The sequence below is a fragment of the Natator depressus genome, chromosome 16 (genome assembly GCF_965152275.1).
Source record: "Natator depressus isolate rNatDep1 chromosome 16, rNatDep2.hap1, whole genome shotgun sequence".
Classification (NCBI taxonomy): Eukaryota; Metazoa; Chordata; order Testudines; family Cheloniidae; genus Natator; species Natator depressus.
The window spans coordinates 26,538,453-26,560,873 of NC_134249.1; the positions used below are offsets into that span (position 1 = coordinate 26,538,453).

The window sequence follows — 22,421 nt, forward strand, 5'->3', positions numbered from 1 at the left end:
ACAGGCCACTAGGTGCACAGAGGAGGAAGATCACCCTGCAGCCCCCCCACGCCCAGGACACGGACTCAGCGGTGAGGCTGCACCCAACCCTGACACAGCACAAGGCCTGGGCCTGTCCCAGAAACACCCTGCCCCTCTGCACCAGGCACACCAGGTGTGGGCAGGCTTAACCAGTCAAGATCCAAGTGTGGGGGGCTCAGTGTGGCGGGATCCAGGTGTGGGGTGAGAGGATTCTGTGTGGGACAATCTGGGTGCAGGCAGCTCAGTGGGGGGTCTAGGTGTGGGGTGATCTGGATGCACAGGGGCTTGTTGGGGGGTTCCAGGTACAGGGGCAATGGGACTCTGCAGGGGTTTCCAGGTGAAGGTTGTTGGGGCTCAGCAGAGGGGTCTGGGTGTGGGGGGCTCAGTGGGGGAGTCTGGGTGCTGGGGGAGTGGGCTTGATGGGGTGGGGTCTGGTGTAGCTAGTTGGTGGTCAGTGGTGTGGGGGTCTAGATGTGGGGGCTCAGGGGGGTGCTGCATCAGGGTGGGGGTTTGAGTGCACTCAGTGGGAGGCGGTCTGAGTGAAGGGGCGGGGGTCTGGAGGTGGGGGGTCTGGGTGCCGGAGGGCTCCAGATGCAGGGGTTAAGGTTCAGTGGGGTGGGGTTCAGATATGGAGGGATAGGGGGGTTCTGGATGTACTGGGTGAGGTTTGCAGGGGTGTCTGGGTATGGGAGGTCCGGATGCACAGAGGTTGGGTAGATGGGGGAGCAGCTCCCCGTACAGTGACCCCTCCCGCCACAGCTGAGGAGTGACGGGGGCAGGCAGCAGGGGAGGATGCTGAGCTTTCTGCAGCTGGGGGAGGTTTCTGGGGGTGGGTCTGACACAGTCCCAGCCACTCTTTGCAGGGGAAGAGGAAGGTCCCATCCTCTCCTGCCTCCAGCCCAGCCGGGACTAGCAGCTGATCCTGGCTCAGGGTAGGAGCCACTGGCTGGGGTGTCCCTAGCCCCATCGTGATTGACCTCTCCGCCAGCTGCTCTGGGTGCCTGAAACATTGTACCTGCGCTGCTAGGGAGTGGTGTGTGACTGCTCTTTCAGCTTTCTTTGCTTCCCTGTCAGAAAGTCATTTTTCTGTGGGGAAGCAAAGAAATCTGTGGGGGACATGAGTTCTGCACACGCGCAGTAGTGCAGAATTCCCCCAGGAGTAACATAGGGCAAGTAACTCTGGCCTGTGTAAGACATCAACTACTTCATTAGGATTCTACAGAAGAAGGATGCTGGTGGCAGCAGGGTGTTATGGTCATAAAAGCATGACTGTGGGCTTATCTACACTGCATTAGTCCACACCAGAAGGGTGTAAATTCTACTGCGCACTAGTGTGTCACAAACTAACTGGCCCATGAGGACCTTGCTGGCATGCAGTAAAAGTTCTCTAGTGCATGTTAATATAGTCATGTTTCAAACAGTACTAAGAATCTGCATGGTAGTCAACAGAAAGTCAGTATCACAACCAGGCTTGAGTAGTCAGACCTAGTGGTCATAGCTGGAGTCAAGCCAAGAGCTGGAACCATAATCAGGAATCAAGCCAGAGATCGGAGCAGGAATCAGGAGTCAATCTAGGGGTTGGAGCCAGAATCAGAGGTCGGACCAGGAATCTGAGTCAGAGTTGCAAATCAAGCCAGGGGTCAGAGCCGGAGTCAGGAGTCTTGAGCCAGGGGTCAGAGCCAGGGCTAGAGTCAGATGCCAGGGGCAGGGATCAGGAACAAGGAACAGGACAATGAAGCAGGATCCAGGGACAAGTCAGAAAAGCAGGGCTTAGTAGTCAGGTGAGAAGACCAATTCTGATGTAGCAGCCAACCAGGAATTCACCCTGTTGCAGAGTCCACTTCTTGGGCCTCCTTTTGGTTTAAATAGTGCAGCCGAATCAATCAGTGAGCATGAGCCTGCCAGTCAGGACACCCGTGGGTGGTACCTCTGATGGGACCAGGGTTCCATTAGTCTCTCAGCCCCTAGCTACAAGCAGGGTACCTTGGGCAGCCAGAATGCAAAGGCTGTCTGGGGAACTGCAGACCCAGGTTTAAGACCTGTGGATCCCACAGGCACTTCCTTAAGTGATTTAGCCTATCCCCATAGTAGAAAGGAGATGGACAGGCTAGAAGTACTTTTGACCAAGAAGAACATGGGATTTTCACTAAACTTCTGAATTCTCCTTAACCAAGAGGTAAATGCAGGATTGAGAGAGAGCCCACTCTGCTTTATACTCAGCATTAGCAGATCAGTCATTGACAGATTACAGCAAAATCTGTTTCTGCACAGCTGAGGCTGCATTTCAGTCAGATGGCTATGCCAGGGTCAATGATAAGGTATGAGTGACATGAAGTGGACAGGGACCATTGATGTAAATGGCATCAAGCTAATATCACATGGCTCCAAACAGTGACATAGGACTAATATGTTCTCCATGTTACAAATTCTGTTGCTTGATAAAAAGACAGTGACTGTCATCTCTAATAGCTTTATTTTAATTTTAAAATGTTGGGGTAGAAATAATCCAAGGTCACTCTACAGACCTGACTTTATTCTGTCTTCCTGCAGTATTGAAGTTCTGTAGGAATAGCAGCAGCATGAAATTAAAACAAAAGAACACATTTAAACGATGTATATTTAAAATTACAGCAGCAGCAACCACCCATTCATCAGAACTACATAGTGACAGGAAGAAGCATGCAATCTATTTCTGAAGTCAGATTTTATCCTGATCTCTAAAGATTGGAACTTTCAGACCTAGCTTCAGTGATCAGTTTCCATAGTACTGTGTCAAAATTCTCCTAGTGATTCCAGGTTCTTGCCATTTTAATTTTCCTTGAGCTTTTCACTTATCTATATTCTTCCTTTTCTAGGAAGTAGTGAAAGTTCAGAATTTAGTGAGGAGCTGTCTTCAGGGCTTGAAAGGTGAGTTATAACTCAGTGTCTTCATTTTCTTCACTCAATACCACATAAAATCACTAAGGGGCTAATTGTTTTTAGGGGCTAAGAAACTGTTACAATTGCCAAAATAGGGATATTCCAGTAACAGGAAAAATTCTGAATCAGGAGATCCTTCTCAAATCATTGATAACTAATTCTTAGGAAGAGAAATGACACACATTTTGAAGAAGTGCATCATAAAAATATGTATTTTGGATTTCATAGAATCATAGAATATCAGGGTTGGAAGGGACCTCAGGAGGTCATCTAGTCCAACCCCCTGCTCAAAGCGGGACCGATCCCCAATTAAATCATCCCAGCCAGGGCTTTGTCAAGCATGACCTTAAAAACTTCTAAGGAAGGAGATTCCACCACCTCCCTAGGTAACGCATTCCAGTGTTTCACCACCCTCCTAGTGAAAAAGTTTTTCCTAATATCCAACCTAAATCTCCCCCATTGCAACTTGAGACCATTACTCCTTGTTCTGTCATCAGCAACCACTGAGAACAGTCTAGAGCCATCCTCTTTGGAACCCCCCTTCAGTGGCAGAATCTGAACTTATAATTATAATTGTAATTTGATTACTGTGTTGTTATCAAACTTAGGTTGTGCGGACCATGCTGTTGAAGGGTCTTTAATTTAGCAGAGAAAAGCAGAAGGAGATCCAATGGCTGGAAGGTGAAGCTAGGCAAATTCAAACTGGAAAAAGTGCAAATTTTTGACACTGTGAGGGCAATTAACCATTGGAACAACTTAGTTGATGCATATGGGGGCTTCTCCATTACCTGGAGTCTTTAAATCAGGTTTGAATATCTTTTTAAAACAATATGCTCTAACACAAGGAGATGTTATTGGGCTTGATGCAGGAACCATTTGGTGAAATTCTCTAGTCTGTGTGATATGGGAGGTAAAACTAGATGGTCACAGTGGTCTCTTCTAACTTTCACAAAAAAAGAAAAGGAGGACTTGTGGCAGCTTAGAGACTAACCAATTTATTTTTTGCGAATACAGACTAACACGGCTGTTCTTCTAACTTTGAAATCTGTGAAATCTATAGCTTTAGGCAAACTGGTCAACTGACCAAAATACAGTACACTGAATTATCTGAATAGTGTAAATCCATAAAAAGGCTTTTCACAAGCCTCATCATACATTCCAATTCTGAGGTCTCATTCTTATGATTCCTTTTGATCATAATGAGGATGGGAAATGTTACAAATGGAGCTCATGCTGGCTGTATGTGTTACTAATGTGTAAACTGATTAATCAGAAACTCTGCTTTATTCTTTTCCTCTTCTACCCTTCCACTCCACTTCATGTGAACTATCTGAATAAAACAGTGTTTCAGGAAGGAGCAGCAGAGCATCTGCTTTGTCCTCATATCTTTGGGGGTCAATGGAGAGATTGCCTTATAGTTTGCAGGACTTGCTGGATTAAAAGCTTTAAAAATAGTATTATCAATAAACTTTACCATAAATAAAAAGAGACTAGTGCCAAATTCTATTTGTTTATGTGCCAGGCCAAATAATGCCAGAGTGTGTACAGTTTCCTGAATCCCCATGTCTAAACAATGCTCCAATAAATCCAATGCAACTAAATATGTATAATATTAAGACCACATCAGTTTTCAGAAGTATAAAAAGCTATGTTTAAGGCACCCACTCAGATTCCCACATCAGACTGTTTTTGTGACTCTAGATGGCAGGCAGTTGCTGAGGAATTTGGACCTCAGTATGTGAACTTTTCTGTAAACTACTGATGAAACCTATACCTGTATATTTTTATATTGAAAAGGGACATTTACTCTTATTTGCCGTCAGAGGGAATTATTTTCTGTAGAGTTACATGTGCTTCTGTTTATAGCATGACTCCCTTCTGTGAGGAAATAAATCTAAGGTGAATCCATATGTCTGAGAAAACCTGCTTTACAATCCAAACATTGGTTTATTTTGAATCTTAAACATGTTGAATCATCAGCTTGATACGCTAGACTCTAATTATTGGGCATCTCACACAAGGGTATCCCTTTTGAACTTGTATTGGTACAAACATAGATTAAACAGTGGGGTCAGGACAGGCACGGTAGCTTTTTTTTTTTTTCAGGGTATGCATTAGCTATACACATACAATACAGTGCATGATCTGTTAAAGAACATTTATTATAGCCACAAACACCCACTGACTAAGTTTAGAACTGCTATACTTTATCACGTCAGTCCTTATAGGACTAAAGCTTCCTAAATACACATTAAAAATAGAGCATACACTTAATTCCTTTCCTTTATAATAGACTTAAGGATGTGCTATCTCTATCTCAATAAGAAAAAAAATCTAGGGAAAACACATCAGATAGTTAACAGAAGCTAGGGAAATCACTTCCCTTGCCAAACGGCCCCTTCCGGGCTACAGCTACTTGGTTGTGCCATACTTAAAGGGTCAGTTCCAGACAGGCATGCAGGGAATAAAAATCCTGTAAGAGGGCAACCCTGCTCTGGGAAGAATTAGTAGAGCCCTGGAAGTCACTTAGGAAAATGTCCTGTGATAGGAACTGCTTTGGTGTTGTGCCTGTTAGCAGCATATCATATGTATATCATTGAAATAATGAAACCCATTATATAGCATTTATGGGCAAATCCTAAATTCAGTGCCCAATGGGGAGAAAATGGCATTTCAAAAAACCCTAATTTGTTATTCTTTTTGCAATATCTTTATAACTGTTTTGTTTATTTTGTTTGTTTCCTGAATTCCTCATGTCAGTTTTCGTATTATGGCAAGAATATGAATCCAAAAGTCAAATTCCTAAATAATCTATTCCCAAAATGAACACTCAGAATAATCCTTCCTTGTTAGAGATAAAAAGTGGAGAGTAAGTCCAAGTAAAAGGAAATATCTCATTCTGAGCTGTGGAAAACAGATTCACAAACACATAGATTGTGAATTATTTTTTACCAGCAAATGCAAGCTGTGTGTGCAGTGTTCAACCTCAACCTGGATCTTTCCCTATGTTTGTTCATTCACAAAGATTCGTATTCCATAAAAACATGTTGCACTTCTTACAGATGTCGAAAGTACTTGTTTTTATTACAAACGTGAAAATTAAATCTTTTCCATTTCTGAGTAAATACAGATGCCTTGTAGTCTTACTTAGAGATTAGTATCATATGTCTCTCTCACTTTATTCCTTATATGTTTTGAATGGATGTTCACCACAGCATTTATGGTATTAGAAAAGAACTCATGTTTAAATTTACAAACAGGGGTCGGCTGTATGCCACGCTGGGGCCTAACTGGCGAGTACCAATTCGGAATTCTCCCAGAAGTCGAAGCTGTGTCTACAGGTACAATTAGGTGGTGGGTTTGTTTCTCTCTGCATGCAGTGATGAATTCTCATTTGAGACTCTATATTTTCCTTAAGTAAACCAAATGCATCTTGTCTCCAAAAGTATCACTGGGTGAACAAACTAACTCATTGGGATTCTTTTTTCCTTCCATTTCTGCACAAAACGCCCCCTGAGCTAATATAAGCTGTATGTGCTTAGCCAGAGGAGAGAAGAATATTTTGATAGAGATTCAACCAATAAATACATCTGGCTTCCAAGCTTCAGAAGCTGATTGGTGTGGGCTTCTATGACATTTCATGACAAACATGCTTATGCAAGCTGGATGTTTTCTTGCTTAATTTGGGGGTTTAAATATATTAACTATGCAAAGAAAGTTAAAAGGATGGCTTCCTGTTCCTTCTGTATAATTTTTTCCTGAATTAAACTAGAAATACTCTTCACATATTGTCTGTTTAAGTCAGATAGAATATAGTGCATTGTACTGATTTTTGTACAACAAAGTCGTGTTAGCTTAGGCCATCAGTAAACTATATGGAACATCTGCAAAGCAGCATCAACATACCCTCCCACAACTCTTATTCACCAGTATATCTCACAAGCATCATACAATGTGGAAGTAAGACTGGATTCCTGTCCCCTCTATGGAACTGCTAAGCAACTTTCTCCAGTTCCAGTGCACTGGGCGTGCACACACCTAAGTGGAATGCACAGCTGCATCTACTTGCACAAGAAACAGGTAAAATAATAGAAATAACAAAAAGATGAAATTTATTACTTCAGTGGAAGTAGGATCAAGCCCTAGACTTTTCGGGAAGCCAAATCATAGAATATCAGGGTTGGAAGGGACCTCAGGAAGTCATCTAGTCCAAACCCCTGCTCAAAGCAGGACCGATCCCCAATTAAATCATCCTAGCCAGGGCTTTGTCAAGCCTGACCTTAAAAACTTCTAAGGAAGGAGATTCCACAACCTCCTGAGGTAACGCATTCCAGTGTTTCACCACCCTCCTAGTGAAAAAGTTTTTCCTAATATCCAACCTAAATCTCCCCCACTGCAACTTAAGACCATTACTCCTTGTCCTGTCATCCGCTACCACTGAAAATAGTCTAGATCCATCCTCTTTGGAACCACCTTTCAGGTAGTTGAAAACAGTTATCAAATCCCCCCTCATTCTTCTCTTCCGTAGACTAAACAATCCCAGTTCCCTCAGACTCTCCTCATAAGTCATGTGTTCCAGTCCCCTAATCATTTTTATTGCCCTCCGCTGGACTCTCTCCAATTTTCCACATCCTTCTTGTAGTGTGGGGCCCAAAACGGGACACAGTACTCCAGATGAGGCCTCACCAATGTCGAATAGAGGGGAACAATCATGTCCCTCGATCTGCTGGCAATGCCCCTACTTATACACCCCAAAATTCCATTGGCCTTCTTGGCAACAAGGGCACACTGTTGACTCATATCTAGCTTCTCGTCCACTGTAACCCCTAGGTCCTTTTCTGCAGAACTGCTTCCTAGCCATTCGGTCCCTAGTCTGTAGCGGTGCATGGGATTCTTCTGTCCCAAGTGCAGGACTCTGCACTTGTCCTTGTTGAACCTCATCAGATTTCTTTTGGCCCAATCCTCCAATTTGTCTAGGGCCCTCTGTATCCTATCCCTACCCTCCAGCATATCTACCACTCCTCCCAGTTTAGTGTCATCTGCAAACTTGCTGAGGGTGCAATCCACACCATCCTCCAGATCATTTATGAAGATATTGAACAAAACCGGCCCCAGGACCGACCCTTGGGGCACTCCGCTTCATACTTGCTGCCAGCTAGACATGGAGCCATTGATCACTACCCATTGAGCCCGACAATCTAGCCAACTTTCTACCCACCTTATAGTGCATTCATCCAGCCCATACTTCTTTAACTTGCTGGCAAGAATACTGTGGGAGACCGTGTCAAAAACTTTGCTAAAGTCAAGGAACAACACGTCCACTGCTTTCCCTTCATCCACAGAACCAGTTATCTCATCATAGAAGGCAATTAGATTAGTCAGGCATGACTTGCCTTTGGTGAATCCATGCTGACTGTTCCTGATCACTTTCCTCTCGTCTAAGTGCTTCAGAATTGATTCCTTGAGGACCTGCTCCATGATTTTTCCGGGGACTGAGGTGAGGCTGACTGGCCTGTAGTTCCCCAGATCCTCCTCCTTGCCTTTTTTAAAGATGGGCACTACATTAGCCTTTTTCCAGTCGTCCGGGACTTCCCCCGATCGCCATGAGTTTTCAAAGATAATGGCCAATGGCTCTGCAATCACATCCGCCAACTCCTTTAGCACTCTAGGATGCAATACATCCAGCCCCGTGGACTTGTGCTCGTCCAGCTTTTCTAAATAGTCCCGAACCACTTCTTTCTCCACAGAGGGCTGGTCACCTCCTCCCCATTCTGTGCTGCCCAGTGCAGTAGTCTGGGAGCTGACCTTGTTTGTGAAGACAGAGGCAAAAAAAGCATTGAGTACATTAGCTTTTTCCACATCCTCTGTCACTAGGTTGCCTCCCTCATTCAGTAAGGGGCCCACACTTTCCTTGGCTTTCTTCTTGTTGCCAACATACCTGAAGAAACCCTTCTTGTTACTCTTAACATCTCTTGCTAGCTGCAACTCCAGATGTGGTTTGGCCTTCCTGATTTCACTCCTGCATGCCCAAGCAATATTTTTATACTCATCCCTGGTCATTTGTCCAATCTTCCACTTCTTGTAAGCTTCTTTTTTGTGTTTAAGAGCAGCAAGGATTTCACTGTTAAGCCAAGCTGGTCACCTGCCATATTTACTATTCTTTCGACACATCGAGACGGTTTGTCCCTGTAACCTCAATAAGGATTCTTTAAAATACAGCCAGCTCTCCTGGACTCCTTTCCCCCTCATGTTATTCTCCCAGGGGATCTTGCCCATCAGTTCCCTGAGGGAGTCAAAGTCTGCTTTTCTGAAGTCCAGGGTCCGTATTCTGCTGCTTTCCTTTTCTCCTTGTGTCAGGATCCTGAACTTGACCATTTCATGGTCACTGCCTCCCAGGTTCCCATCCACTTTAGCTTCCCCTACTAATTCTTCCTGGTTTGTGAGCAGCAGGTCAAGAAGAGCTCTGCCCCTAGTTGGTTCCTCCAGCACTTGCACCAGGAAATTGTCCCCTACATTTTCCAAAAACTTCCTGGATTGTCTGTGCATCGCTGTATTGCTCTCCCAGCAGATATCAGGGTGATTGAAGTCTCCCATGAGAACCAGGACGTGCAATCTAGTAGTTTCTGCGAGTTGCCGGAAGAAAGCCTCATCCACCTCATCCCCCTGGTCCGATGGTCTATAGCAGACTCCCACCACGACATTACCCTTGGTGCTCACACTTCTAAACTTAATCCAGAGACTCTTAGGTTTTTCTGCAGTTTCATACCGGAGCTCTGAGCAGTCATACTACTCTCTTACATACAGTGCAACTCCCCCACCTTTTCTGCCCTGCCTGTCCTTCCTGAACAGCTTATATACATCCATGACAGTACTTCAGTCATGTGAGTTATCCCACCAAGTCTCTGTTATTCCAATCACATCATAATTCCTTGACTTTGCCAGGACTTCCAGTTCTCCCTGCTTGTTTCCCAGGCGTTGTGCATTTGTGTATAGGCACTTGAGATAACCCGCTGATAGCCCCTCTTTCTCAGTATGAGGCAGGAGCCCTCCCCTCTCACACGCTCTTGCTCGTGCTTCCTCCCGGTATCCCACTTCCCCACTTACCTCAGGGCTTTGGTCTCCTTCCCCTGGTGAACCTAGTTTAAAGCCCTCCTCACTAGGTTAGCCAGCCTGCTTGTGAAGATGCTCTTCCCTCTCTTCATTAGGTGGAGCCTGTCTCTGCCTAGCACTCCTCCTTCTTGGAACACCATCCCATGGTCAAAGAATCCAAAGCCTTCTCTCCGACACCACCTGCGTAGCCATTCGTTGACTTCCACAATTCAACGGTCTCTACCCTGGCCTTTTCCTTCCACGGGGAGGATGGACGAGAACACCACTTGCACCTCAAACTCCTTTATCCTTCTTCCCAGAGCCACGTAGTCTGCAGTGATCCACTCAAGGTCATTCTTGGCAGTATCATTGGTGCCCACATGGAGAAGCAGGAAGGGGTAGCGAGCCGAGGGCTTGATGAGTCTCGGTAGTCTCTCCGTCACATCGTGAATCTTAGCTCCTGGCAAGCAGCAGACTTCTCGGTTTTCCTGGTCGCGGCGGCAGATAGATGACTCAGTCCCCCTGAGGAGAGAGTCCCCAACCACCACCACCTGCCTCCTTCTCTTGGGAGCGGTGGTCATGGAACCCCCAACCCTAGGACAGGGTATCTCATGCCTTCCAACTGGCAGAGTCTCCTTCTGCTCCCTTCCCTCAGACGTATCATCTGGTCCACTCTCCACATTAGTACCTGTGGAGAGAACATGAAAACGGTTACTTACCTGTATCTATGTTGCTGGTACATGCACGTTCCCCTTTCTTCTTCTGGAGGTCACATGATGCCAAATTTCTTCACCGGCCCCCTGTCCCTGCTGTGCAGCCTGCTCTGAATCTTCAGAACTTTGTGCCCGTAGAAGCATATCCTGACGTCTGTCCAGGAAATCTTCAGTTTCTCTTATGCAACGCAGGGTCGATAGCTGTTGCTCCAGACCTTGAACCTTCTCTTCCAATATGGAGACCAGCTTGCACTTTGTACAGACAAAGTCACTTCTGTCCTGTGGAAGAAAGACAAACATGGCGCATCCAGTGCAGGTTACAACAGCTGAACACCCCCCCATCCATATTACCTTCCTTCTACGAGCTTCCTCAGGAGATGCAGTAACTACTCAGAGTAGCCGGCAAGATGTAAGCCTCAGTGGGCTCTCCCCAGGCAAACTCCTGCTGTTAGCTGCTCTCTGTTCGCCGCTGCTCAGCTGGTTCCCCGCCGCTCAGCTGGTTCGCTGCCGACTGGCTTCTGATACAGTCAGACTCACTTGAAACAAAGCACTCCCAATTCCCGCCCTTTTCAACCAACCAATCAAACACGCGGTCAAACTGTCCTCACAACAAACACTCAGATACAACACTCGGATCCTCACAACAAACACACACTCAGATACTCACCAACACAGATCCCAGGCAAACTCCTGCTGTTAGCTGCTCTGCTGTTCGCCGCTGCTCAGCTGGTTCGCTGCTGACTTATAGGCGAAGGAGAGACAAAATACAGATTCGCTCAAAGTTGTAGCCATGAGAATCATCCATTACATGTGAACCTCACCTGTACTCAAAGTTTTAACATGAAACTCCCTAAGTTTTGCTGAAAAGTTCCCTGATAGCAGGAAATGGAATTGTTGATATAATATGTAAATCTGACTACAGCCACCTGAGCTGGGCTAGTAAAATCTTGACAACCCTCTGTAACTGCAGGCAGGTAGCAGAGGGGATTGTGTTGATCCTGTGGCTCAAGATTAAAATACAAAATGAGGAAAGGGGTGATGACCTGTTTTAGAAATGCCCCAAGCGATCTCAGGATCACCATCTCTTAACTGCCCCAAGGCATAGCCCATGCCATACAGTGTTTTAATGCTTAAATACAGGCAGAAATGACCTCTGATTGCCATTACAGGGACCACTGGAGACAACTATTAATATAGCTGCTTTTGGAAAATATGTTGGGGCTTGTACACGTGTGTTTGAGGTATCTGCTTCTGAAAACCACAGATTAATTCAAAGATTCATAGGAGTCAGAGGTATAAAAGAACTAATAAATCACTTCTAGTCCACCCCCCAAGGAGTAGGGAAGGACTGTTCACTACAGTACATCTTCTCATAATTTCTTTCTATCATTCCATTACAATGGTATATGAGTGCTTTGGCCAGTCTTGCTTTATTGGGGGCTTCCCCCACTTCCTTTCAGAGGCTCTCAGATACTACAGTGATGGGGGGGGCAGGTTTTTTTGTCATATAAGTACCTAAAGAAGAGAGAGTTCTGGTGTCAAGCCAGTCCTCTTGCCAAGAAGACTTTGCATTCTAAATTTTCCTTTTCTTTCTTTTATTCCATTACTTCTAGTTATACCCACTTATATCTCCTAAATAATTCCTGCTTTTGAAAATACATTCCCTGCATTGGCCAGGGTCTGAACTAGATTGCCTGCTGGGGGGTTTTCACTTCTGATTTCTTGGATTCTTTGATGCTGTAATGCACGTTGTTCAGTTGACTTTATGAGGCATTATCAGGTACATTTTCTTTCTTTGTGAAAATACACTTAATGTATGTGTGTTTCTTGGAACACTTGTTTATTTGTCCCACACAAGACAGCTTAATTTTTCCAAATAAGCATTGAGCCTCTCAGATCATTCAGTTGGTGAAACATTCTTAGAAGCTTTATAATAGAAATAAAAGATAGCCCTTGATGAGGATAGGGCCCCAGTCACAGAGGAGGAAAGGATGTTAAACGAGAACAGCAACTAGACTCTCCCCCAGGGGTGTGCAAACTAAGGCCCAGGGACCGCATCCGGCCCTTCAGACGTTTTAATCTGGCCCTCGAGCTCCTGCCAAGGAGCGTGGTCAAGGGCTTGCCCCGCTCCGTGTGTGCCGTGACTCACACGGCTCCTGGAAGCAGCAACATATCCCCCCTCTGGCTCCTACGCGTAGGGGAAGCCAGGGGGCTCTACACGCTGCCCCTGCCCCAAGCGCCACTCCCGCAGCTCCCATTGGCCAAGAACCACAGCCGATGGGAGCTGCAGGGGCAGCACCTGTGGACGGGGCAGCGCACAGAGCCGCCTGGCTGCGCCTCCGCGTAGGAGCTGGAGTGGGGACATGCCGTTGCTTCCAGGAGCTGCTTGAGGTAAGCACCGCCTGGAGCCTGTACCCCGACCCCCTCCAGTGCCCCAACCCTCGTCCCAGCCCTGATCCCCCTCCCACCCTCCTGCACCCCAGAGCCTGCACTGCCAGCTGGAGCCCTCACCCGCAACCCACACCCCAACCCCCAGCCTGGACCCCCCTCCCCACCCTGAATTCCTCATTTCTGGCTCCACCCCAGAGCCCTCACCCCCTTCCACACCCCAACCCCCAATTTTGTGAGCATTCATGGCCCGCCATACAATTTCCATACCCAGATGTGGCCCTCGGGCCAAAAAGTTTACCCCCCCTCCCCCCCGCTCTAACCTCATCGCTCCAGTTCCTGCACCATTATATCACCCCACTGAGAGGAAATAGAAGGCTGCTAAAAAAGGAAATCTGTGCAGAAATGAGATCCTTTCTGATCAATTTTGCATTTCCCTGTTTTGAGTACAAATTTTAACAAAGAAATCAATTACTTTACCTGCAACACCAGAGAAATATCTGTAAATATCCAGCAGAAAGTTTCCATGTACTTTAGATTTCTTTCTATGTAAATGTATTTGATATATTTAAATTAAACATAGAACAGAAAACCACCTATCCCATAGGCACCCTGAAAAATTATTAAGAACACAATCCAGAATATTTAAAAAAAAAAAAGGCAAAACAGCAGCTGATCTCTGGCTTGCATCCGCAAAGTCAGCATGACTCTGTGTAACCACAAGTAGTTCACTTGGACCAAGGCCAGAGTCCCGTGTAGGTGCTGCTTATAGATGTATTGTTTTCATCAACATGTATTTATATTCATAATCATATTATTAATTATAGACAAAAGGGTGCTTGTTCATAAATGAATGAGATTGTGCAATAAATGCCATATCACATACATAACCTTTTACTTGTGTGCATTAATCAGTATATGATTGATATACTTCTGGTAAACAGCATTGGCCTGGGTATATTTTTGGGTATTGAAATTTCAGTGTTATGATCACAAAATACTAGATAGATACTAGAGGCAGAAAATTCCTAACAGACCATCTCCTACCCACCCTTCTGTAAAAAGAATGTCCCTACTGAATATCTGTGTTTCTTATGTAGCCATGGAATTCCAGGAATTCCATCATCTTATTGTGTGACAAAAGGAACTCAATATTTTCAACATTATGCTTTAAGTAATTTTGCACTATTACTTAGTTTCTCTTCTCTCACGCCATTAGTCAATATGCTTTCATTAATGCCTTTTGATTTCTGAGGTCATTGCCATGAGCTATTGTGGGGCTTTTATGTTGCCACAATTCCAGACTTTGTATTTTTCCAGACTCCTGAATTATTTCTGCATTGCACTAAGATGAAACTCCAAATTATGTGTTTTCCCTCGAACTTCTGGAATGTTTTGTCCTCAATATTTATTCTGATTTTTAAGCCGTGGGAGCAAAGCATTCTGTTCATCCACTGACCTCTTCCCCAGCATCAAACATGTTTCCAATAGTCAGTGCTATTGCCTAACCTCTAGGAGCAATCCACAACATTTAGGAGTCACTTTTGGATGCACCAGGCTTAATTCTTCACTGCCTGCCATCTTGTGTTGCTAGTTGCACCTGTGCAAAGTGGGTATACATTGGTATCAAATCCTGTTTTAAAACTATTTTGCAAGACAGTGGATGCAGAAGGGACAAAAGCCAGACCGGGGAGATGGAAAGGAGTAGATTGGGACAAGGAATCTGGTGAGACTGGGACTGGAGTGCTGGAGAAAGAAACTGGGACTGGGACTGGGACCAGCTGGCAGGGAGACTGAGGCTGGGAGCCAGGAAAGGAGATTTGTATCTGGTAAGGAAAACTGGGAGGAGGGGAACCTGGGAGTCAGTTGGCTGGTTGGGGGGAAATGCTGAGATTGGAGGAGAAGTTGGGGGAATGAGGGAGATTGGGACTGGGTGAACAAAGAGACTGAGACTGGGAACTAGTGTGAGGAAGAACGAGACCAGGGGATAGCTCTGACCAGGGCTGAGATGCAGGGGAAGAACAGGGACTGGTTAGGCAAAGAGACTGGGACCCGGAGCCAGGGAGGGGAGCTGGGTCAGGGAGCTTGAAGGATACTGAGATTGGACAAAGAGGATAGGACTGGGAATCAGTGAGGCAGGGGGGAAACTGGATGAGGAGCCAGGAGTGGAGAACTAGGACTGGTTCTGTGGAGGCAACAGAAGTGACTGGGACTTGGACAGTGAGTCTAGAGGAGAAGATTAGGACTGGCTGGGCAAAGGGACTGGGATGAGAAGCCTGAGGAGTGGAGACTGGGACTGGAACCAGAACAAAGAGACATGGGTGGGTAGGAAACAGGACTAGGGCAGGGACAGGTTGGAGGGGATGAGGCAGAAGGGGGTCAAGTTTGGAAGGAACAGACAGAAGAGACTGTGGCCACTAGAATGCACTCCCTTCCAGAACCTGAACTGGAACCCAAGATTCCTGAGTCTCACCATTCTTCTGTCAGCAAATGTCTGTGAAACACACTGGGAAAGCATCCCATGCCTCTCTGGTTCACATAGAGGATGATGATCTATTATTGCTATCAGTTACTCACTAAGCTCAAGCAGCACAGGTCTGTGTTGTGGATCTAAATGTTCCAACTACACTGATGAACAATGGTGTCGATATGATGGAATTTCTGTTTTTTCCCATTTGCTTTTTCAAAAACCTAGGAAATTATACACACACACACACACGAACAAATCCTATGTTAAAAGAACATCATTGTGGTCACAAAGTTAAGCACATGAAAAATGATCCAGAATTTCAACTAAGGTTATCTAATCCAACATATATAATGTATGGAAGGAAAAAGGATATACAAGTAACAGCCAGTTATTCTGTAATGATAAAATTATGAAAATTAATACCATCAAAGAACTAATGGGGATTATTAACATACCCATGCTGGTTTATTTGCTAGTAAAGCATTATATCAAATCCCATGTAGGAAGCCCAAGTTGCAAGTGACCATTAATGAGGCTAGAAATATTAATTATGGTGAAGGCCACCTCAAAGGGCCTGATCTTTTTTTCATGATATAACAATTTACTGATGGATCTAAAAGATAAGATAACCTTTATGGGAAAATAGGAAAATAATCTAAAAACAGATGTCACTTTGGGGCAATGGGAAAATATATGGAGGAAGGCCAAAATCTCATCTATTTGGGTAGCCATTAAGGAAGATTACTGCAAAATATGTTATCAGTTGTACCTCGTACCATTTAAGTGAAGTATAATATATATAAAGGATGGAGAGAAATAAGGACCTTTCTGTATATATGCTGTGAATGCCCTAAGATAATAGTATTTTTGGACAAAATAACAAAAAGAATTTTCAAGGCAACTGAAGTGAGGCCACCCACAAAACCCATAGTGAGTCTATTAGGTTACATTTTAAAAGAGGTTACTAACTTGGTGTAGGTCTCGTTGATAACACAATTACTGCTAGCAGCCAGCTGTGTGATAGCTCATTTTTGGAAAAAGATAGATACCCCATCATTAGAGGCAAAGAGAAATAAATTATGGGAAATCCTTTCAATGAAAAAAATGATGGACAGCCTTATGTCAGGCTCAAGTAAATTTTATATTATGTATGGTTACCATTTTTGGAATCTGAACAAAATAAATACATCGATAATAAGAAGTTGACTAAACACAGATAGGACTTTTAAAGGTAGCAAATACAGGTTATGAATAGGAGTTGTTAATACTTGTATGGAAAGTTTATTTATGTTAATAATGACAAAATAAAACTTTTTTTAAATAGATGAGAAAATTCATGTGATTTGCCTGTTATGGGGGTATCACAAAGCAAAATCTTCTGTCTCCGGTTAAAAATCATCTTGTATTTGTTACTGGCAAATCTGGGTATGGACTGCAGATATGTAAATTGTGTGTAATCTACATACAAATCCATCGTAGACTGTAAGCTTTGGGGGAACAGTGTCTTTCACTATTTTTTGAAGCACCAAGAACTCTGTCAAAACATTACATAATAATAAGTGATAAGCATATTCAAACAATTATAAATGTCAATTGATTGTAATGTGGAGAAGGCAGCAGTGGGTATCTTAGTGGTCACTGCTTTTTCAGTTTGCTTAACAGTTACGCAGAGTAGAACTGTACATGTAGTGTGTTCAAATTTTCCAGTGACAGATCATCTGCAGAAAGATTTTTAACATGCTTAATCCTATAGTTTGGCTTTTTTAATACAAACAGTTTCAAACATGTCTCTAATCTATTTTGAATGTTCACAGACACCATTGCTGCTTTACACCTATGGTAAAATATATTTTTCTTAAAACAGAGGCACTAGCTATTTGGGTTCTTAAAGATGCCCTGGTACATTCTGCAAAAGTGAAGGCATGTCCTGGTGGCCTAATTTAATTCTGATTTCTGAAAGTACATTATTTCCATCAGATATTCCTCCCATAGTTTCAATTGGATAATTTATTCTTCACTTTCTGTCATATAAACATATATAGGTTGCGTATGTGTGTAATTAGAAACTGTGCACAGTAAGAGAACTACCATGGGTCCTGGTTTTCTGGAATAAAGGTAATTATTTCTAGGCTTACCACTATGTAAATCAAACATAACTCAATATAACATGGAGCACTACATTTCTCCAGTTTCCTGAAATCTACTAGAATTTTTCAGATAACCTGGTTATTTTGTTTAGGTATCTGAAACATACACACTACAGAGCCAAGTTTCGATGATTCTCTATATATGCAATAGCAAACACTGCATGGAAAACCTCTATAAAGAATAAATTTTATTAAGAGCATTATTTGTTCCTGTTTGTCTGCTCACCTAAATATGATAGTGTTTGTCACTTCAGCCCAACAGGGGCCTGCAACTGCACATTAGGGAGTTCAACAGGAGTCATTACCATGGAAGGGCCTTTAAGAAGGAAGACATTACTAAAGGAAGGCAGAAAGCCTACAGTAAGTTGGACGTTTACTGTGATCCTAATTTGATAATGGCTGTTATTGTTTACATTGTTAGCTTCAGACTGAAGTGCAAAGCCGAACAGGGCAGGGCAGTTAATTCTGTTCCAGGAAACAGAACAATGTTTTGCTTCAAAATCACTTTCTATTAAAACATAAGCACAAAATGTTTCCTTTTCTCCCAGCATCTGCTCTGCATCAGTTCTTTCCCTGTGTGTTTGTAAGGGACACCACAGAGGTGGGATCAGAAGAGGAACTCTATGTAGTATCAGCTTCTGTAAAGGCCTGTCAGCATCTATTTCTGTGGAATCCCTCTCCTCACATTCAGATCCCCCTCACATCAGTGGGAGGGCTTTGTGTCCTGTTGCAAGCAGGACACAAAGTGTGAATGGCTCTTCAGGAGGCACAGGTAGTATTGCAGAGGACCAGCTCTCTGCACAAGCATTATGCCATAGATTCACAGGATTCCCCCAGCCTCAGTCTCAGGCCCTCTTTGGGAAGAGAGAAAATGATGCAATGGAAATCCCATGGTTTACCTTTGATCCTCTTACAACTTTTTATATGGAGCTTCATGGTTTAGTCTTAAGAGATTTGAAGAACTGTGGAAATAACCTTGTAATTAGAGCTGTGCAAAATTACGTGGCTGAAACTTAATTTAAACAAAAAATGTAGATTCAGATCAACCAAAATATTTTGTGAATTTGCATCAATTTCAGCACATTTTTTCAATAGATGAAAAAAATTGAAAATGTCCAAATAATTTATTTCAACACTCCCAGAACAAGATGTTTTGATTTTTTTGGCTAGATTCATAAAAGGGTGGTGGGGAAGAAAGAGGAGGGGTTGGTGGTGCATCCCTTATACCAGTTGTCCAGTAATTAGGGAATTCACCTTGGATATGGGAGACCAGGGTTCAAGTCCCTGCTCCAGAGCAGGACCAACCTATTGGCTATTCTGGGGTGTACTCTGATATCAATCGCTTATGGTTGAAGGTGTTCCACTTTGTATAAATACAGTGAGTGAGAGTGACTCTATAGCCTAGTGATTAGGGCACTCGTCGGGGAATGGGGGGTGTCACCCTGGTTCTAGTCCTTGCGCCAATTACTTTTTAATTATTTGTACAAAGTGGAACAGTTTCAACAGGAGAGAATGAGTAAGACCACAACTTCCTCCTCAATTTTGTGAACGGTGCCCAGGTTTCCTTGTGAATCTAGGTCTTCATTTCCTTTGTTTTTACTTAAAAAACAGATAAAAATCCCTAAAATCAAACCAAAACATTTCTTTCGACCTGAAACAAATTTTTTTCTGACTTTTTGATTAGCCAAAAATTCTGAAAAATTACTTATAATCAATTATGTTGACCAAATGTCAGAGGCAGGTATAAGATATGCCCAGCAGAGGGCAGTACAATGCTCTGCACTGAAATGAACAGCCCTGAGATTTCTAGAGGAGACATTAGGATAATGTGGATTTTCTTTGCTGTATCTTGCATTCTCATAGACAGCAACCAGAGCCTAGGGAGCTATACTGATTTACACCAGCTGAGAATTTGGCCCCAGCTCCCTCCTCCTATTAGCTTCCTTACTTTAAACAGATAATTCTAATACTTAGTTGTTAATTCGTTTTCAGAGTATCGGAAATTAATACACCAATATTTTTACCTATTTTCTTTTTTCTTATTCAGCTCTCCTCATGGACTAGATATTGGGTTACACTTTCAGGGTCAACTCTTCTCTACTTTGGAGCAAAATCATTAAGAGGCACAGAAAGAAAACACGTAAGCAAAGTATATTAATTTGTTCTAGAAAGCAAACCATTCTTTAGATGTATCATCCTCATGAGCAGGACTGGCAATGTGCATTCAAAAAGTGAATATGGTCACTCCTAGCTAGCACATTTGTCTGCTCTGTTTTCATGGTTAGAAGTCAACCCAGTGCATAACCATGCTACTGCTAATTGTAACTGATCTGTCTCTTCTAGTATAAATCTACTGCTGGTAAAAAAGTCTCTGTTGTGGGCTGGATGGTGGCACTGCCTGATGATCCTGAACATCCTGATATTTTTCAGCTAAATAACCCTGATAAAGGTAGATGCTACATTTTACCTGGGGAATGGGTAATAGCATTTAATATGTTAAGTTTACATTATTTGCAATATCACACGCTCAGAAAGTTAAGGAACCAGATTTTCAAAATAGGGTACACTGAGAGATGCATGCATCTGCAAAAAGCCCATGTTTGTGGGGTCCTGCAAGAGGCCTAAGTGCATCTTGCCAAATGATTGGGGGAGTGCATTTTGTGAGTTTTCCAGGAACTCTTGGGATTAGTGTGAGGTCACTTGCATTCCCTGTTCTCTATAGATATGTCTACCCTACAGTTAAGCACCTGCAGCTGGCCCATGTCAGCTGATTCAGGCTTGCAGGGCTCGGGCTATGGGCATGGGCAGCGGGTTATAATAGGCCAGGGGAGGCTCAACCTCCCCTGGTGCTGCCGTGGCCACCAGACCCCCAATTTCAGGGTTTTGGGGAGAAGTTTTTGATTTATTATGCCCCTGCAGGTTCCAGGGCAGCTGAGGAAGCAGCATGTGCTACCGCCTCCTCAGCTGCCCAGGAACCTGCGTGGGGCATAGCAAAAGCTTCTTCCGGAGAAGACAGACACATGCTTTTCTCCTGGTGGCTTGGGGTCTGGGGAGGGGAGATGCGGCGTGGCTGCAGCTGAGCTTGAGACTTTGCCCCACTCAGGGCTCCTCCAGCCCAGGGAGGGTCTCGGAGCTCCAGCCACCAGTGTGGGGGGAGGGTCTCGGGGCTTCGGCTGGCTCGGAGCTCCTCCAGCTGAGGGGAGGTCTGGGGACTCCTCTGGGTGGGGGTGTCTTAGGGCTCCTCCCACCGCAAGGGGGTGGTCTTGGGGCTCCTCTGGCTGAAGAGGGGTGGTCTTGAGGCCATGAGGGGGGGAAGGGGCAGGGCTGGGGCTAGCCTCCCCAAAGGGGGGCTCCACCCGCCACCCATGGTTATGTGGCTGTTGAATTGCAGTGTAGATATTGGGGCTCAGCCGTGGAGGGTCCCAGAGCCCAGGTTCCAGCCCAAGTCTGAACATCTACACCGCAAGTTTTAGCCCTGCAGCCAGACTGACCTGGGCCAGCCCGGGACGTGCTGCATATCTTTTAGTCCAGTGTAGATGTACCCTATGGTGGTTGGGTTTTTTTTCCAAATGGCTTTCTCAAGGTCACTATGTCCTTTAAATATCCCTGTAATCCCTAGATAGTCAGCTTCACTATAAGTGCTGATTTATGAGGCTTCTCCAAACATCAAAGTATTTATAAAACCATTTACTTAGATTTTTAACCATCATCACTCAGCAGACACTTAAAATGTTCAAAAATGTCCTAGCATCAATGTGCATCATGAGGATCTCTACAGAAAACCTTGAAGTTCCCCTAACATTTCACGTCTTTCTTTGTTTCAATGAGAGGCAGTGATGAACATGAGCTGCACATGCTGCATCTCTCTCCTGTAGAATACAAAATGAATAAAATGTAAGTCTGACTTCAAGAGAAAATTCAGGGAAGGCAATGCTGACATTGCTGGAAAAGCTAAATTTGCAAACAATAGTGCATCCATGAAAACGATTCAGGGGTGAGGTATATAAATGCTAGTGGGAATGAAGCAAAGTATAAAACGAAGGAGGTTGGAGTGGATGCCCAGATTGGTCTTACTGTCTTTGGTTCTGTGACAGCTTAATTTTACTCCCATGTGTTACCCTCAGGTCTATTGAATATGCACACTATCTTCCACCCCCTACCTGGGGGGTGCTGGGCACATATTCCCTATAGCCTATCCTCCCTGCCAGAGCCTGCTGTGTGTGGTAGGAGCAGTTTGGGTATTTGAGGACCAAATTAATTTTCCTATTTACTTTGTGCTCTTGGCTTCTACACTAAACGATGATAATGTAGCAAAGCCAAGTGTCTGTCAAAACCTCAGGGATCCTGATTTTTTTTAATTTTGTAGGCAATATTTACAAGTTTCAGACTGGGTCAAGGTTTCACGCAATACTGTGGCACAAGCATTTGGATGATGCATGCAAAAGCAACAGGCCTCAGGTAAGGCCATGAAAATGTCTTTTCCAACCAGTTTCTCCCTTACATTCCAGGAAACCCCTACATAGAGGATGCCGCTTTCTAGCCTCTATGGGCACCTCGATTATACACAGACAAGCTCATCAGGGTATATTTATACAACCCATTTTTCATATTGACGAAAGTTTTGTAACAGGTGTGGAAGGCAAGATTTCAAATTCTAGGATACCCACAAAAAAT

At 44.1% G+C, this 22,421-nt stretch overlaps 1 protein-coding gene across 3 annotated transcripts in view; it reads left to right on the forward strand.

Moving 5' to 3' along the window:
- Window positions 1–22,421, forward strand: part of RALGPS1 (Ral GEF with PH domain and SH3 binding motif 1) — a 394,814-nt gene that overhangs the window by 366,744 nt on the left and 5,649 nt on the right. For all 3 annotated transcript variants that reach the window (XM_074973513.1, XM_074973514.1, XM_074973515.1), the window contains 6 exons: window positions 2,877–2,928; window positions 6,201–6,281; window positions 18,002–18,107; window positions 19,795–19,887; window positions 20,091–20,196; window positions 22,114–22,205. In XM_074973513.1, the coding sequence (XP_074829614.1) occupies window positions 2,877–2,928; window positions 6,201–6,281; window positions 18,002–18,107; window positions 19,795–19,887; window positions 20,091–20,196; window positions 22,114–22,205 (530 nt within the window). The remainder of the gene's footprint in view (window positions 1–2,876; window positions 2,929–6,200; window positions 6,282–18,001; window positions 18,108–19,794; window positions 19,888–20,090; window positions 20,197–22,113; window positions 22,206–22,421) is intronic.